At 42.0% G+C, this 18,885-nt stretch overlaps 1 protein-coding gene across 2 annotated transcripts; it reads right to left on the minus strand.

The window, feature by feature from the left end:
• Positions 1 to 1,146: 1,146 nt before the first annotated feature.
• LOC137873370 (uncharacterized) lies at positions 1,147 to 10,977 on the minus strand. Of its 2 annotated transcripts, none has more exons than XM_068711569.1 (7): positions 10,597 to 10,977; positions 8,443 to 8,570; positions 5,058 to 5,177; positions 4,817 to 4,844; positions 4,696 to 4,731; positions 3,653 to 3,764; positions 1,147 to 3,405 (listed from the first exon to the last, which is right to left on the minus strand). In XM_068711569.1, exons 1-7 carry the CDS (start codon positions 10,760 to 10,762, stop codon positions 3,357 to 3,359), a joined length of 639 nt encoding a protein of 212 aa, XP_068567670.1. In that variant the 5' UTR covers positions 10,763 to 10,977; the 3' UTR covers positions 1,147 to 3,356. The 2 variants fall into 2 exon arrangements, with proteins under 2 accessions (XP_068567670.1, XP_068567671.1); XM_068711570.1 differs by lacking the exon at positions 10,597 to 10,977 and adding an exon at positions 9,811 to 10,060.
• Between the last annotated feature and the right edge of the window lie 7,908 nt (positions 10,978 to 18,885).

Below are 18,885 nucleotides of genomic sequence, written 5' to 3' on the forward strand. Positions count from 1 at the left end.
AAGACATTTTGAGACATTTTCTTGGCCACACCTGCAGTGTGGTACAGATATCCATGGTCCCCTGACGTCGTCCGCTATCCACACCATGAAGTTTTGGGTTTTGAGTGAACAGTGAACGAATGTGTTGCCATGAAATTTGATACCGACATTCCTATCCCCTGACTTGTCCTCTTATAATCTGGTCAAATCCTTAAATTTGTCCCGTTCTCTGGTTTGTGACCACAAACCTGCGCAAACCAACGACCGTTCTCCTTCGCCTAAGTACGCCATTTTACTGTTCACCTTGCAAACGTCACCGTGATAATCTCCCCGACTTGTAGAATCCCGGCTTGAAGTATATTTAACAAAATAAAAAGTCACAGTGTGTCGTTCTGGCGTCTGACAGGCCTTCAATCTGTCAGTCAATCTGGGCTTCCTGTTTGTGGTTCAAAGTCTCACCAGCACCTGAAGTAACATCAAAGCAGCGCCTAGCGTGTTTCTAACCCGGCGCTCAGTGGGAACACTTGCTTATTCTTGTTAATCAGTTGATTTATATCAAAAGTCACGGCAGGCGTAAAACTCATTTCTTTGTCAAAACAAAATGCACAGTCATCGCCAGTCGATAATCTACTACACTGTTTGTGTTGCACAGATGCCGTCATGTGACCTGCGTCTAATTACCAAATGTCAGAAATGGAGGCATTTACAGAAAGTCACACCATGTCTGTTGTGTGCTGGAATTTATTTTTTTCTTCTTTTTTTTCATTCAGTCAGTCTGAAAAGGCTCCTTTTGCTTGTACAAGTCTGTCTGTGCATGTTTGTTTCCTGTCAGTTTGTACTTGGCCTTTGGTGGACTAATAAAGTTAAAGCAAAACTCTATGAACTTTTAAAGGTATTTAGAATTTCCCCAGAGAAGCTCTCTTTATCAGTACTGAACGGAGAGAAAACACTGGTGTCAGGTTACATCTTCACAGATGAAACGTGTGTACGTGCCGCCAGTGTCGTGTGTCTAAAACAGAGAGCCGGCAGCACAAACACTTCAGGGTGATTCACTTCCTATCACAAGACTCTCACCCCACCACCTCCCCCTTTTCACTGGCCGTGAACAATCATCAGATCACGGGGACACACCTCTGCTGTAGCAACAACAATGAATGAACACAACTCTCGTTTTCAAAATAGTAACACTTTAATTATTATATGACAACAAAAGCAAAGCGGTTAAAGTGAATGCTACATGATTGTAATTATATTAATACATCATTTCATAAGGCACACATGGGTTAACAGATGGATATATAAGTTAAGAATAAAAGACATACAGTGGCTGAACATAATCCCCTATAGATAGATATAGATAATATAAATATGTATTTATTTATTTATATAAAATGAAATGTATTATATAAGTTAGATATTAATAATAATAACAATAATATAATACAATAATAGATTTTATTTATTTAAATAGATATATATTTCTCTACACAGTGGAGCTTCAGGTCGAGGTTAAAGTGGTTTGTTGTGATGCTAGAGGACACTGAAAGCGCACTCCCTGGTGCTCCATTGCAAGTCAAATAGCTTCCACAGCTTGTTTCACTTTAACGTCAATATACGGGTCTCCTGGGGGGACCAGGAGTCTGCGTTACGAAGCGGGATTAGTGGGTTAGCCACCCATCTTCAGGCTTAACACAGTGGCGAGTAACTGAATCTAGACACGGTTAAATAACGCAGTAAATTATAGATGCGGTCAGGTCGATCTCTAACTTTTTCTTTCTGTCCGTGAATTAGTGTGTGTGTGTGTGTGTGTGTGCATCTCTGTGTCTGTCCACAGCTATTCTCTCATTCTGCTGCAGAAAAACGACTTAATATTTTTACATGTCCAGCTGTGGCTGCATGCTCAAGGACCTCTCGTGGGTTGCAGTGACTCACGCTTTTAGAGTGCTATTCATTGCCCGCTGACAACTCACTCGCTTATGCGATTCCCCAGCTGACAACCAGAGTTTACAGTGTTTGGCTAACAGCTAACGGAACTACCACTACACACACGGCTGAGTACATCGCTGCAAACAGCTTGGTGTGTTTCAATTGAGTTTTTGGAAAAAAATTATATTTTATATTGACAGGCCAATTGCCTGCGTTTAAAATGACTTTACAGCAGTGGTATTGCAGACACACCTGGCGGAGATCGGCACTCTACTGAGTGCACCTTTCTAGATTGTAATGCTTCTACAGCTACATAATGTGTGCATGTTGTGTAATTATATATGTATATATTTTATTATCACCTTTTTTTTGCCATTATTAACATTACATACATTACAGTCATTTAGCAGACGCTTTTATCCAAAGCGACTCAGTATAGGTCCAATTCAGTATCTATCTATATACCGTAGGCACAGCTACGGGAGCAATTCTCCAGGGGGGGTTTAAGTGTCTTGCTCAAGGACACATTGACATGAGACTAGTGGAGCAGGAGGGGATCGAACCTCTGACCCTCTGATTGAAAGACAGCCCTGCTCTCCACTTAGCCTTGGTCACCCCTAACAAATCTCATACAGTCTCAAGGACTCCATGGTTGTCTTTATGTTTCTCTTAAATAAATCCCCGCAAAGCTGAACTGATGAGCCCATAGTGACCAGAACCTGCTGATAACCAGCTTCGTGTCACCAGTTATGTGGAATCACCCATGTTAGGTGTCTGACTACGTTGTTCTGGCTTTGTGACACAGGCCCCTGGGTATATTAGTAGCTGTTGGTTCTCAATGTGCACTCACTGGTGCCGCAGAGAGCCTGTCAGCTTCCACAGCTAACGATTCATCTGTGCACCAATTAATGAAAGGCAACTCGTGGCTGTGCAATTAGTATTTTTGTGCTTATTTGAGTTTGGTTTTTTTTAAACCTTCTACTTGACTGAGAAGCTGCTTTGGTAAATATGACAGAAAGCAGATTTTTGATTTGAGCTTAAAAGTTGGTGGAATAAGGAAAGAGAAGAATGAAGCTTATAGTGCCATAGTTCATGGTTCATGGTTCATGGTTCATGGCGTGGTGTGTGTTGCAGAAACCTAGTCAAAAACTATTTAGCTATAATAGTTGTTCTGCCAATCCTTTCTTACAGTAACATGAATACAGTGCATGAAATCTGATAGGATAATAATGTAGTTGCAAAACCACATTGCTACTGAGAAAATGTAAAGGAACACTGTAACGAGCTTATAAATATCTGCAGGAACGCTCAATAATACGTGTGCGACCGAATATTTGCTGCTACTACTACTACTACTACTACTACTAATAATAATAATAATGCTGCGACTACTCTAGAAGTCGAATGACGGTAACAGATGTAAAGCCTTCTACCAACGCTGCTCCTCCACATCAGACAATCATGGGGTCCTGCTTATTCACGGGAGTGTAATTCAGGCACCTGAGAATCACAAACACATGTTAAATGCTTTATGGATGCATTTAGGCAAAGTTAATAGGTTGTCTCATTATTTTCATTTTCTCTCATCAGTTAAACACACACAATAACGAACATAAAAAGGCGTTACTCAGATATACATGTTAAATAAAAGACGACCTTAATAAAGACTCTCGGTCTTTGAGAACGCCTGTGTTAAGAGTACTCAGATTAGGGGTTTTTTTTGTAGTAACGTAGCGCCTTAGTGTACCTGGTAATACGATCTCTGAACGTGTAGCACAGGAGCACCAGCAGCACCAGCAGCAGCAGCAGCAGGAGCAGGCCTACAGAGATGGCAACTGGAATGATCCGGTGGGCAATCGCTGTCAAGAGAAACAGACAGTTTATTCATCAATTCATCACATTCTGATCAGAATCAGTAATCTCCTTTAAATCACTTCTTAAAACTCATTTTTTTCAGACTGGCTTTTATGTGGACTCGTCTTTTTACTGCTTTAATTTATTATTATTTTTTTATTTCATTTATTAGTTTGTTCTTATAGTATTGATTGGTTTTAATGTTTCGATCTATTGTCCTCTTTTATCAGGGTTTAAAATTTTACCAAAGCAAATCTTTGCCCTGTGACATTCGCACAAACATTTAGGTACTTCCAATCCACCAAACAACGGATGTCAAAGAGGAACTGCAAATGCAGAAATGTAGTCAAAATAATCGCAATTAGATACGTTTTCAAAACGGTTTTGCCCTACATCGAGGGATTTGCGTCACTTGGCGTGATCAAGCATTAAATCAGTGGTCAGACCCGAGAAACAATAACGCTAATCTGAACCATAACCCACAGTGACGACATCCTTCATTTATGGGATTGTTGTGCAATTTTTCACAAACTGCTATGGGATGTGACTTGAATGATGCAATATTTGAGATTTTTAAATAATATACTTTGGTAGTAAGTAAAATTACAGATTTTTGTTACAGTAACGGCAGTAAATGTAAATTGTTACTTCCACCTTTGCTAGAATGTAAAGTGCTTTGAAGCAAAACATCTGTGATATTACAGATTATATGAATATATTATTACTCAGTCAACAGGAAGTAGTGACACATAATGGTTTCGACTGCCAAAACAGGCACACTTGTGCTCAAATGTTTTTGTTAGGATCTGAATCTTATCAGGGGTTTTTTTTTTAGATAACTGTTATCTCGAACCTCTTCTAGGATCTAACCAATATCTGATACAAATATAAACAATATACAACACAGTACAATATCATTCAGTTTAGCTCCTATACCTTCATTTGGAGCCGCGGAGTTTCTGCTGCAATTGTCTGTAAAAACAGAACATTGTGTGAATAAAAATGTAACAAATGTAACAAAAAAATAAAGCAAAGTGTGACTGTTAATAATACTCACAGGTGCAGGTCGCCACCTGTTTATCAACCTAAGCAGAAAGAATAGATGTTTTGGTATCAATAAGTTTCAGCGCCTCTAATGAAGCAGTCATCAATACAATGCACTAATGTGTGGTTCCCAAAGGGAAAGTCTCATCACAAATAACCAATATGAATATGACTGGAGCAGGTTATCTCACATAATTATGAGCATAGAGCTCTACTCTGTATGTGTGCAGTTTTGTTTTGAACTGTAATAATACCTCAGGGTAGCAGTTGCGGGAATAAATGATCTGCTTTGAGCACTCGTAGGTAGCAAGAGTCCGGTTTGTGTTCCACTCCACCACAGCGGCGTGCTCCATCACGTTCGCGACTACGTGCCCCTAAAGTGGACGTGTGGAAGACGATTAAAATCATAGCAGCTTTACAAAGTAGCTCAGATTGAGAGTTCATGCGAGTAGTGACTTGTGGGCGCGTACAGTATCTCTACCATCGTGTCATGTGTCACAAACCATACTTCTAAAAAACACATACAGTTGTGGTCAAAAGTTTACATACACTTGTAAAGAACATAATGTCATGGCTCTCTTGAGTTTCCAGTTATTTCTACAACTCTGATTTTTCTCTGATAGAGTGATTGGAACAGATACTTCTTTGTCACAAAAAACATTCATGAAGTTTGGTTCTATCATGACTTTATTATGGGTTAACAGAAAAAGTGACAAAATCTGCTGGGTCAAAAATATACATACAGCAACATGAATTAGCAATTTTGGTGACTTAGAAAGTTGTGTCAATGAAATGAGCTTCATAGCATGGCCTCTTAACTTCTTGTGAGTGATTATGAGTGACTACAGCTGGTGACTTCTCTGAGGCCATTTAAATAGGGCTCATTGGATACAAACGCCGACAAACGCTACAATGGGAAAGTCAAAGGAGCTCAGCATGGATCTGAAAAAGCGAATCATTGACTTGAACAAGTCAGGAAAGTCACTTGGAGCCATTTCAAAGCAGCTGCAGGTCCCAAGAGCAACAGTGCAAACAATTGTTTGTAAGTATAAAGTGCATGGCACTGTTTTGTCACTGCCACGATCAGGAAGAAAACGCAAGGTATCACCTGCTGCTGAGAGAAAATTGGTCAGGAGGGTGAAGAGTCAACCGAGAACCACCAAAAAGCAGATCTGCCAAGAATTAGAAGCTGCTGGAACACAGGTGTCAGTGTCCACAGTCAAGCGTGTTTTGCATCTCCATGGACTGAGAGGCTGCCGTGCAAGAAGGAAGCCCTCGCTCCAAAAGCGGCACCTTAAGGCTCGACTGAAGTTTGCTGCTGATCACGTGGACAAAGATAAGACCTTCTGGAGGAAAGTTCTGTGGTCAGACGAAACAAAAATCGAGCTGTTTGGCCACAATGCCCAGCAATATGTTTGGAGGAGAAAAGGTGAGGCCTTTAACCCCAAGAACACCATGCCTACCGTCAAGCACGGTGGTGGTAGTATTATGCTGTGGGGCTGTTTTGCTGCCAATGGAACTGGTGCTTTACAGAGAGGAAATGGGATAATGAAGAAGGAGGATTACCTTCAAATTCTTCAAGATAACCTAAAATCATCAGCCCGAAGGTTGGGTCTTGGGCGCAGTTGGGTGTTCCAACAGGACAATGACCCCAAACGCACATCAAAAGTGGTAATGGAATGGCTAAATCAGGCTAGAATTAGGGTTTTAGAATGGCCTTCCCAAAGTCCTGACTTAAATCCCATTGAGAACATGTGGACAATGCTGAAGAAACAAGTCCATGTCAGAAAGCCATCAAATTTAACTGAACTGCACCAATTCTGTCAAGAGGAGTGGTCAAAGATTCAACGAGAAGCTTGCCAGAAGCTTGTGGATGGCTACCAAAAGCGCCTAATTGAAGTGAAAATGGCCAGGGGACATGTAACCAAATATTAGCACTGCTGTATCTATATTTTTGACCCAGCAGATTTGATCACTTTTTCTGTTAACCCATAATAAAGTCATGAAAGAACCAAACTTCATGAATGTTTTTTGTGACAAAGAAGTATCTGTTCCAATCACTCTATCAGAGAAAAATCAGAGTTGTAGAAATAACGGGGAAACTCAAGAGAGCCATGACATTATGTTCTTTACAAGTGTATGTAAACTTTTGACCACAACTGTAACTACAGCTGAAGAAGCGTGTGATATTATAGAATACGTTTACGGTTGATCGGCTTAACAATAAAGACAGGGCTGGATGGGACACCATAGATGAATAATTGACGAAACACATTAAGAATTGCATTGATTGCACAGACAGGACATCCTCACTAGACGGGATTCTTTGTAAAAAAAAACAAAAAAAAAAACAGAATGCGCTCCACAAAACCCACGCATACTTTCATGGACTTCATGAATGAACAAAAGCTCTCTGCCTCTTGTGACTTCTTGTATTTGTGGTTTTGCTGCCTATGGGACGGTCGGCCCCGCCCTCATTTCGTCTGCCCTGTAGTCACCTCAGTTGAACCAGCCAGGTTCCTTTGTTGTATGTCTTTAGTTATGGTGGGAGTTGTGCACCATTCTGCCGTTTCCTCCCTGTTATGTTGGACTCCCTTCTCATAAGCTTTTTTTTTTTTTTTATTATTAAATATTTGCATTTTTTTTTTTCTGCCGCCGCCTCCTTTTTGTCTTCGTTTGGGTTCATCTCCTGCTGCCTTCTCTCCAACCTCGACAACATTAACCATCATTGTCTTCAAAAGCCTGACGGTGAAGGTGTCGGTGAATAAATAATAATAATAATACGGTCAAATGATTCTTGACTACAAAAAGTTACGCTCAGTCGGGAATAGGAATTGGTTTTAAATGTGAATAGATATTTACAGACCGAGTGGGTCTCGCCTCATTGAAATATGCAATAATTAAGATGAGTGTATATGGGGGAATAGTGGGATCAGACTGGGTCCACAGGCCACAAACTACTTTTTTTTGGATCAGCAAAGAAAAGGGGGGGGGGGGGTGGACAAATATAACTTTGCTTTCCATTTATTAATTAAAGAACTTCAAGAACACTTAAAGCAAAGAACTTTGGGCTATATAGTCTTACATGAAAACCACAATATTTATGATATTTCTTTTCAAAAAGATGAGAATATCTACATTGTGTGGATAAAAAGGTATCAGTACTCTTATCTCAGGTAGATCCAGGTGTGTCTGTCTGTGTGTGTGACTCTCACAGAGGGGGCGTGTCTGCAGAACCGGTCTGTGAATCTGAGCCGTCTCAGTCTTTTCCTGTTCGTAGAGGAGCGATCTTCGTACTGACGTGGGAGCGTGAGGGGATTTCGTAGCGTGGCTCAAGCACTTTAACCACATTTTGAAATCCTTTTGTTTGCCGCAACGGAGTGTCCACCTGTCGCTGACAGACTGGGATGGTGGCGCTTCATATGTGTGGACATATGGTCAGATATATTTAAACCGGTGTAACCGTGGAACGGTTCCATCATCGACGACATCAGTTACACCCGAGTTGTGACGAGTCAACATGTCTGCCATGAGAGAGGTTAATGTAGGACACTGTGGCCCTGGGGTTTTCTTAACACATGCGTCATGTCAGAAGATAACACTGAACTTAAATGAGTAGTCCAGGCTCGTCTCACTTACGGTCTCATTGAGCCATTGGTATTCGCAGTCGAGCTCGTTGAACTCCGGGACACTGTAAAGTGTCCTTTTTCCATCCTGGATGACGGTGCAGGGAATGTCAGCAGCACCGCAGAGCTTCAGGAAGACGACTGGGGGAAGAGAGACATAAAAGAACATGGGGATTAAGAACAGCGGAACAGCGGACTTTGAGACGATCACCGCTCACGGCCGAATAACCGGCCGGATCTGCAGGAAAAAAAACGCTACAAGCTAACCCAGCTAGGACCTGAGGCTACTCCACTACCCAGCATGCTCCTGGCTGCGTGATGTTGAGTCGCAGAAAAATAAAATGGATGAAAGCAGCGGGAGAACGGTGAATGTTGAGCCCACATCTTCACAGAGACCTGGATCCATCGTCCAGGATCAAGCAGGACAAAGAGCAGGACTCCGGTGGGAGGTGGACTCTGTGTTTACATCATGAGGACTCTGGTGGGACCAGAGGAGGTGGACTCTGTGTTTACATCATGAGGACTCTGGTGGGACCAGAGGAGGTGGACTCTGTGTTTACATCATGAGGACTCTGGTGGGACCAGAGGAGGTGGACTCTGTGTTTACATCATGAGGACTCTGGTGGGACCAGAGGAGCTGGACTCTGTGTTTACATCATGATGCTTGGCGCTCAAACACAGTCAGAGTTGATGGACAATGATTCTCCTCATATTGAATTTTTAAGGTGATAATGTTGGCCAGAGAATTGTTTTTTTTAGCGGATGTTTACATTCCTTTTGATGATCAACATTTAAAAAATGCACTACAGGAATGTACTACTGTTCTTGTTCTTGTTTTGTTTATCATGCGTTTGTTGTGTTGCATAATGACCTCTAGGATAAAACATGATAAAGTTCCTACCAGTTGAGAAAGTGAGATGCAGCGCTCTAACGGCTGCCCTCACTGTGTGTGTGTGTGTGTGTGTGTGTGTGTGTGTGTGTGTGTGTGTGTGTGTGTGTGTTCCTCCACACACACACGCGCGCGCGCGTGCGTGAACGGATGATGACACATTACAGAAGAACGCTGCAGAACGCTTTAAAGACAGAGCAATACAAACACACGCAGTCGTTCCTCCCTAATGTATTTAAATAATGATTGAAACGAGCGGCTCGTTCTGTGCTTTTTACCGGTTCAGTCCAGCAGAGTTCCCCTTATCGCATGCACCGACTGTTAACCTCAAAGACGCATTATGAGAAAAGATAACTTCCTGTTAGACCAGCTTTGATTCACACAGTGACGCAATTAATCTCCCCTCACGAGTCAGCGATTCTGACACTCTCAATGCTATGGAGACGTTACATGGCTTCAGTTATTAAAATCAAAAAGAGTTACTTTACTCACATGAACAAATCCACAGGTGAACAAGCACGTGCAGAAGCATCCCGCCCTCCTGCATCGCACCTATCTGCTACCCAAACTGACTCTTGTCTCGTGACTCCCGGCTGAAAACTTTACCTTCAGAAAAATTTAAAAATAATGAAAAAGAAGGAGTCGTGTATTCGCTGCCTCGTGTCCTGACATGAAGGTGAATGCTTCGACGTTGCCGGTCGCTCTCTGTATAACCACGCGGCTGCCTTCTATATGTATAGGTCGTCCCCCCCCCCCCCCCCTCTCTCATGCCATAAGTGGCAGTGGGCAGAGTTCATGGAGCGTCACAAAGAAGTCTGATTGACTGAGTCCATATCACCTCATACTTAGCAGAGGTGGGGGTGGGGGGGACGGTGCATCTGATGCATTTTTTTTTTTTTTTTTTTACTTTTACGCTCCCTTCTCCACCTACAGGCGTTCTGAGATATGTACATGTCAAGTATATTATCAACAGCCTACTGTGTGCCTGGATACTATATTATCATTCCATCATCTTATTATTGCGGCTTATTCCGCCGCAATAATGCGATAATAGTAATAAGAGGAATTCCACACTGTCCCCGCCTCCACTCATACGCACACGCACACACACACACGCACAGGTGTGATGAAACATAACGTTTCTCTATGACGAGCGGGTTACCTTGATTCACACACGTGACGCAGTTAAATCCTCACTCATGAATCTGACATTATTTTACTCTTAACGCGATGCGGGCTACACGTGACATTGCTTCAGTAATTCAAAACTTTACTCACATGACGAAACCGTCAGGTAAACCAGCACATGTTGCAGCATCGTTCTGTCAGCAGCGGCGCGTGCCCCGCACATATCTGTGAACTGTCGCCTCGTGCCTCTCGATTTACACGCTCGAGCGGTATAACATGTACCCTTTAAAAAGAAAAAGGACAACAAAAGAGGCATGGGCTCGCTGCCTTGTCTCGTGTGACTCCTCGACTCAGTCTTCGCTGCCTCAGTATCGAGGTTTTCCCTGCACTGGCTGAATGAGCTGTGATTGGTTGAGCGAGCTCTTGCGAGTGAGGACAGGATGAGTGCCCAAAAGGAGTGTGGATGCACGTGTGCGTCATCTCCACAAAAGAAAAGCACAATAATGTCACCAGTTTATTTACAGAAGAAAAGAAAAAAAAAAAAAAAAAAAGGAGTACATACAAAAACCAAAAAGCTGCTGAATGCTTTGTGCCACTTTGTTCACCAGCTAGTGATGAGGGCAAGTGACCGTTACACTACCCAGTGGTTTCCTTTTTAACATTACGTACAGCCCTGGACAGCTGGTAGCTGACAAGAATGCACTTGTTGCTGTGTGCCATGAACAGTAACCCCGACTAAAGTAGGTCATCACTCTCTACCAAGAACCACACGTTGCAAATGTCTTAACATGAAAGGCATTTAAACACTTTATAGACACACACACGCACACACACACACACACACACACACACACACACACACACACCAGTATGTCCTGTGGTGTGGTGGTTTAATCCTCATTTCCACATTTCCAAAATGTCCTGGAAAGACACTGAACCAGCTGGCCAGGCATTAAAAATGCAATGTCATCCAGTGTGTGTGTGTGTGTGTGTGTGTGTGTGTGTGTGTGTGTGTGTGTGTGTGTGTGTGTGTGTGTGTGTGTGTGTGTGTGTGTGTGTGTGAGAGAGAGTTAATGTTGGAATCAGTCAGGGTGCTACATGTGTAGGGCATCCATTCACCTATTTTTAAGAGCTTAGAAATAAAGCACAACAAATGTATTATGTGACCAACACACACCTTTCTACAGGACATACAATACATAAACTATCTGTGTTAAACTTTCCTCTTATGTATAAGAATGTTATGTATTATGAATGGCAAGGAATTACTATTCAGTTGCATATTAAAGTGATCAACAAAAGCAGTTCAGATGCAGCTCCTGGTTTCCTCCCCTTCGATTCGTGAACACTGTCTCTCTCACACTGGGGCAGTCACTATTATTAGAGAGCAGAGGCTTGGTGGGGGGGGGGGTCAGTGCAGGACCTTCAGAGGTCAGTGCAGAACCACTCCCTCTCCTTCACCATCTCAATGGACAGCTCCATCTGCTTCTTCACTGGCTTGGAGGACGAACAGCTCCGAGGCCTGCGGCCGTCGGGAGAGGTGTCCGGCTCCGGGTCGGAGTTTGGACCGCTTTGGCCGCCCGTGGCCTCCCTCTCCAGGGAGCAGAGGGTTCCAGGTTTGGTTCCGTACACCGAGCTGGGCATGGGCCTGGCCCTGAAGGCCCTGCGCTCCTCTTTCGGCCCCAGCTTCCCCAGCTCGGCCACGATCTTCGCCTCCCTCTTCCTCCTCTCTCTCTCCAGGAAGTGGAAAGGCCTCGGCGAAGCGGCGGCGGTGGCGGCGGACGAGCGGTTGCTTCTGGGGTCGAGGTCGCGGTCGCCGTCACTGCTTCTGCTTCGGTCGGAGCTGCGAGCGGGGCGACGGCTGATCATCTCGTAGAGGGGCAGGTGTATGTGCGCCGGCGCTGGCGACGCGCGGAACTTTTTCTGGCATTCTTGGAGCTCCTCCAGCTCCCGTCTCAGCAGCGTGTTCTCCAGCTCCATCTCGGAGCGAGTCCTCACCTTGTGCCTCTTCCTCTCCTCCTCTCTCAGCATCATCTGGAAGGGTTTGGGCACGGTGGCCTTGAATTTCGACCGGACCCTGACCCCAGTTTGACGGGACGGTCTTCCCTGCGGTTTCGGACAGGAGGCCTTGGTCTGGAACAGAAACTGCTCCCGGGTCGGCATTTCTTCGGGGCTCAGCAGGAAGTCCCTGGGGAGGAAATAGAGGAGAGCGAAATGTGACGAATCATCTGAACTGACAAACAAAGCATCAACGAGGAAGACTAAAAGAAACAGCGTTCTCTCTGCCTCCTCGTCATTCCTCTCCAAGGGCATCCAGATGTGAGCAGCTGTACTTCACCGACCTCTCAAAGGTTCGGTCCTGGACAGGAGTCCCTCTTGGATTGTCCAGGTCCAGGTCCCCCATGCTGTCCGCTCCACACAGCTCTGACTGGTCCGAACCGCTGGATGTGTCATGGAAGTCCAGCTCCTCCTGAGAGTTGATCCTCTGGAGCTTCCTGGCAGGGCCGCTGCTGCTGGGTGCAGAGATCACATATCAGGGAATGTGGCTGACATTCACTTTCCACATCTATCTCTAAATAAATGAAACACCACACAGTCACAAGCATCTGACTGACATTTATTTGAACACCAGCTTTGAAAGTACTGCTACTACAATATCTGATCTGCACAAAGTATATTCTTTGTTGATGCTAAGTGTGATCACCGATCTTGAACTTTGAAACTCCGTCACTCTGCCTTAAATGGAAGACTAGCTCTCCAAACAATCAAACGGCTGCCATGGATGAATGGATGATTCTTAACTCAACAGCGCCACCTTACGGATGAAGATATACAGATCTGACCTAAAAATAGACTCGTCTTAATAAATCTAACTTTAAGTCAGACTTGTTATAGAAACATAAACTTACCTGATGCATTAAGCGTTCCTATGAGGGTCTACTGTGACACGATGCATTGTGTTGAAATAGTAACTAAAAGTAATGATTAACAGTTGAAATAGTAACTAAAAGTAATTGATTAGCAGTTCAAATAGTAACTAAAAGTAATGGATTACCAGTTCAAATAGTAACTAAAAGTAATGTGTAAACAGTTGAAATAGTAACTAAAAGTAATGGATTAACAGTTCAGATAGTAACTAAAGTAATGGATTAACAGTTCAAATAGTAACTAAAGTAATGTGTAAACAGTTCAAATAGTAACTAAAAGTAATGTGTAAACAGTTGAAATAGTAGCTAAAAGTATTGGATAAACAAGTGATATAGTTAACTAAAAGTAATTGATTACCAGTTAAAATAGTTAGCTAACAGTAAAAGGTAAAAAGTTGAAAGAATAGCTAACAGTAATGGATTAACAGTTCAAATAGTAACTAAAGTAATGGATTAACAGTTCAAATAGTAACTGAAGTAATGGATTAACAGTTCAAATAGTAACTAAAAGTAATGGATTACCAGTTCAAATAGTAACTAAAGTAATGGATTAACAGTTCAAATTGTAACTAAAGTAATGGATTAACAGTTCAAATAGTAACTAAAGTAATGTGTAAACAGTTCAAATAGTAACTAAAAGTAATGTGTAAACAGTTGAAATAGTAGCTAAAAGTATTGGATAAACAAGTGATATAGTTAACTAAAAGTAATTGATTACCAGTTAAAATAGTTAGCTAACAGTAAAAGGTAAAAAGTTGAAAGAATAGCTAACAGTAATGGATTAACAGTTCAAATAGTAACTAAAGTAATGGATTAACAGTTCAAATAGTAACTAAAGTAATGGATTAACAGTTCAAATAGTAACTAAAAGTAATGGATTACCAGTTCAAATAGTAACTAAAGTAATGGATTACCAGTTCAAATAGTAACTAAAGTAATGGATTAACAGTTCAAATAGTAACTAAAGTAATGGATTAACAGTTCAAATTGTAACTAAAGTAATGGATTAACAGTTCAAATTGTAACTAAAGTAATGGATTAACAGCAGTTCAAATAGTAACCAAAAGTAATGATTAACAGTTCAAATAGTAACTAAGAGTAATGGATTACCATTTCAAATAGTAACTAAAAGTAATGGATTACCAGTTCAAATAGTAACTAAAAGTAATGATTAACAGTTCAAATAGTAACTAAGAGTAATGGATTACCAGTTAGTTAGTTCAAAGCTACAAAGATCTGAACCAGACCAAACTGTGATTCAGGAAACAACCTACAATATTAAATCATATTCTACGCCATGAAAGAAAACTATGAGCATGAACTATTTTGGGTAATTTGCAGGTGAAAAGACACCTGAGTTGAAAAGAGCTATATTTATGTGAAAAGTGAAAAGTGTCCATGGCTGTTTCCAAGAGTGAAGCAGACCTTCTGATAAATGTATCTGTTAATATTTACTATAATAAAGTGTCATCTTGAGACTTGCTTACCTTGATTGTGATTGATTCAAAGATTAGGCTTAAAGCTCGGTTGCTTTATATGAATGTAACGATTGATTTCTGCCTTCATTCTTTATTCACAGACACTCAAAGCAACACAGACAGGTAAAAGCACCTCGATATGGAAGCGTAAAGTATCCCACCTGACCGACAGGCTGTCCTCTCTGTCCTGTCTTCCTCCCAGACCTCCCTCCTCTTCCTCCTGCCTCTCTCTGCCCCGACCGATGTACATCCTCTCCAGCTCCGCCATGTTCCTGAGGTGAGCGCTCTTCAGCTCCTCCAGCCTCCTGTAGTACTCCTGGTTGGAGAAGTGGACGTTCGGCTCCCTCTGCAGACCGTAGATCTCCAGCGACAGAGACCTGCGGATGCTTCGGCCTCCTTTTCCTTCTTCCTCGCCGCACTCTGGGTCCGGATCAAACCCCTGAAAGGTTGGAAACGCTGTTTGGTGGACGCATCCCAGTGTCATCAATGTGCATGAACATTAATGGGACTCTTTGATGTTTGATTATTAGCCGTTTAATCGTCCCGAAATGACTCACAATGTTTCATTTTGGACATTTCTGCACAAAACTACCACTTTTAAAAACTGCACAGCTCTTTCATCTTTTAATCAGATGCATACTTTTATTATGTTTTTTTCTTCTATTTCATATTTATGTTCTTTATTTTTGTAATACTTTTATATATATTTTCTTGGTATGCACCAATGCACCAAAGCAAATGTCTTGTGCGTGAAAACATACTTGATTCTGTAATCATTTCAATGTGATAATGAAATCACATTTGTACTGTATTTTATCTCAAATGAAGAGTTGTAAAATGATTCACTAAGTATGGGAGATGTGTTTAATTATGGTGAATGGCTCACTCAAATGTCTACCTTTTTAATTTCAACATGTAATTAAATACTTAAATACTTAAATACTTTCCATCTTTATTTCAATGCGTATGTACATATTATGTAAAACGCATATTCATCACAGGGGTGTGGGGTGTCCAAACAATAAATATGAATAGAATCCATCTCTTTCAACAATTTAAAATGTGAAAAAAATAGATACTGCAACTTATTTAAGTGCATTTAAGTCTTGTATTTCTGCAAATATACAATATTGTAGCTTACTTATACATTAAATCCTCCCAATTTATATGAAACTTATAATCCCTAAATATCACACAAGACTCATTGAAGAATTTTGAAGAAGTCTCCCTTGTTTGGATTTATATTTAGTTGCATTACGTCGGAATATGTTCAACTCTTTCCTTGGAGGAGTATGTTTGCAGGCGGTTTTGATCGTTATCAATCTTTTAAAGCCTCACCTCACTGGCGCAGTCCTCCTCTGTGACAAAGTAGTGGTTTCCTTGTCCTCCGTACAGAGCCATCAAGTCCTTGTTTTGCAGGGAGGTCGATCGGTGCATCGCTGCCAACCTCCTCCTTATTCTCCACCCAAATATCAGAACCCGTGAGTCCTCTGCCTCCTCGGTCTGAACACGCTGACCTGCCACATGTATGTAAGTCAGAGGACGCGGTCGAAGATTAGCCCCAAACCCTCGGGGACGCTCACAGACTGAGAGCTTTATCCTCTTATCATCGGGAGTCGTGGTTTTACAGGGACGGTCCATATGGCCCATATGGTCCAGATGGTCCCGTGGCTTTTAACTTGAAGACCTGACTGGAAGACAGATAGACCGTCTGTGGAGATGCTCCCAATCTGATTTACAGATTAACTTCCTGAAATACAGCACGAGGGCTGATATGCGGCAAACCTGCACCTGTTGCGCTTTAAAAATGGAAAAGAAAAAGAAAAAAAGGTCTGCAGGAGTGAACGTGAAGAAGGGAAAAGACAACAGAAGGGTTAAAGTATGACATAATCTGAGTACTTACCGGTGGATGTTTGCCCTACATCTCATTAAATATGTGCTGGTTTACCAACATTTCCACAACACTGGATAAAGCCAGGTTTTCAAAATTCTCAAAGGTTTTGAAAGAGGGAGTTTTGGGATACATCCCTCCATAAATCAGTCATTTTTAGTAATAAGATGTAGTATAAATGAGTCTCTGGATGCTGTAGAAAGCTTCAGGACTCAGAGAGGAATGAAGGTGTGAAGTTTGGTGGATGTCAGAGCTGCTGAAGAGGAGATTTCTGGATCAGAGTCTGAGAACATTTCGAGGAAAACGTCCTTTAAAGAGACGTTCAGTTAAACTTAAGCATGTCTCTCTTACCGGAGGTGGACAGAGAGCCAATACTTGTAATAATAATACTGTCCACCTCTGTCCTGTAAGAACTGTACCAGTGGGTTAAACGGAAAGCTGAGAGTTTTTGGGCTGATTTGATGGATGCTGGAGGAGGAGGAGGAGGAGGAGGAGGAGGAGGAGGAAGACACAAACCACAACCAACTGTGTTAATTGGTTTACTTTGATTTTCTCATCATTACTAGTCTTCAAGTCTCCCCCTCGTGCTGCTCCGCCTCTCCCCATCTGTCTGCTGTCTGCCTCTATTTCACCTCCCGTCTGTCTCCCTAAGAGCCTGAGACAGAACCGGCCACGGAGAAAATGTTGACAGGGCAGCTTTGTTTTTGCTTATGACCCTTTAAAACTCAAGAAACATCCACTTGTGACCAAAGAAGTCCTCTTTCCATGTCCGATTGTGTCATTTGAAGGATTTGTTTGTGAAAGTAACTCGTTGTTCAAGAGAAAGAAGCTTAGTTAAAAAACTCTTTCTTGCACAGATCTTTGATCTTGACCCCCCCCCACAAATATTTCTGCAATCTGAGTGACACAAAGTAAAAAAAAATGAATATGTTCAAATGCACTCAATTATTCTAGAAAGACCACCGACGACATGTGTCCACACGGTGGAGCTGCTGCACTTCTCTGATTACATTCCTGTGAAGCTTCCAGTTTGAACAGAATATATGTATTCTCTTCAATATGTATGTTTCTTGTACATATATAGTTTTATTATTGTATTTTTTCTACTATTCTATAATTAAAAAAATTACATATTTGACAGTATTTTTTCATATTTCATATTGTATTTTTCTTTTGTTTCTTGATTTTTGCCATTTAGCTTTTAATGTAATTCTGATTCATTCTGAGAAATTATCATCAAGAAATATTCAATTTAATCTCCTTTTAGTTGAGATAGTTAATAGTTGTGGTTCAGTGGTTTCACAGTGTGTGTGTGTGTGTGTGTGTGTGTGTGGGGGGGGGGGGTCCCGGACTCCGGCCTCCCACGTCGTAGTTTCTGAATTACAGTGTTTCTATCTCGACTTCCTCCACATCCTCCCAGGTACAGACTGCTCTTTGTGCGTTCCACCTGTTCAGGGTCACATATCCCAGCATGCACCTGTGGCCGGGTTTAGGAATGTAGTCGGTCACTCTGTAATCTCTGTACAGCGGTACAAAAATGTGCATTTCTGTGGTAAAAAAAAAAAACACGTTTAATGGTTCAAAAGTCTGTTAAATTCTCTTAAATTCTACCTGCAGCTTTCCATAAGAACGTCATAAATATATCTGTATTACTGTGGACTGCACTGATTCCTGACATCGTGGGGACATTGTATATATATGTGTGTGTGTGTGTGTGTGTGTGTGTGTGTGTGTGTGTGTGTGTGTGTGTGTGTGTGTGTGTGCGTGTGTGTCCAGTTTTCCACTGGGCTCCTCGGCCTGTTGGCGGCGGATGAATGGTGGCAGTGTTTCGGTCGGAGTGGGGCTGAGTAAACAGTCATCACAAGCTTGGCCTCCGCCGCACAGAGCTCTGCCTCGCTCTACTTTGCGTGGGACAGAAACCATCCGGCGTCTGAAGCGCTGCTGATCTTCACTCTGAATCACTTTCGTTTCTTTCTCAGCGACCTCGACTGTTAGTAGGACATCCAACAAACAAAAAACGAAATTCAAGATGCTCTTATTCATAATACATCTACACAATTAAGAGCTGCTCGAGATCATGAACCAAATCAATACATATCTACAAAAAGATTCTTCATACTTACGTGTTTTCTTTGGCTTTTTC

The sequence above is a fragment of the Cebidichthys violaceus genome, unplaced genomic scaffold, assembly GCF_023349555.1.
Source record: "Cebidichthys violaceus isolate CVI_PGR_0920_01 unplaced genomic scaffold, fCebVio1.0.p SCAF_162, whole genome shotgun sequence".
Classification (NCBI taxonomy): Eukaryota; Metazoa; Chordata; class Actinopteri; order Perciformes; family Stichaeidae; genus Cebidichthys; species Cebidichthys violaceus.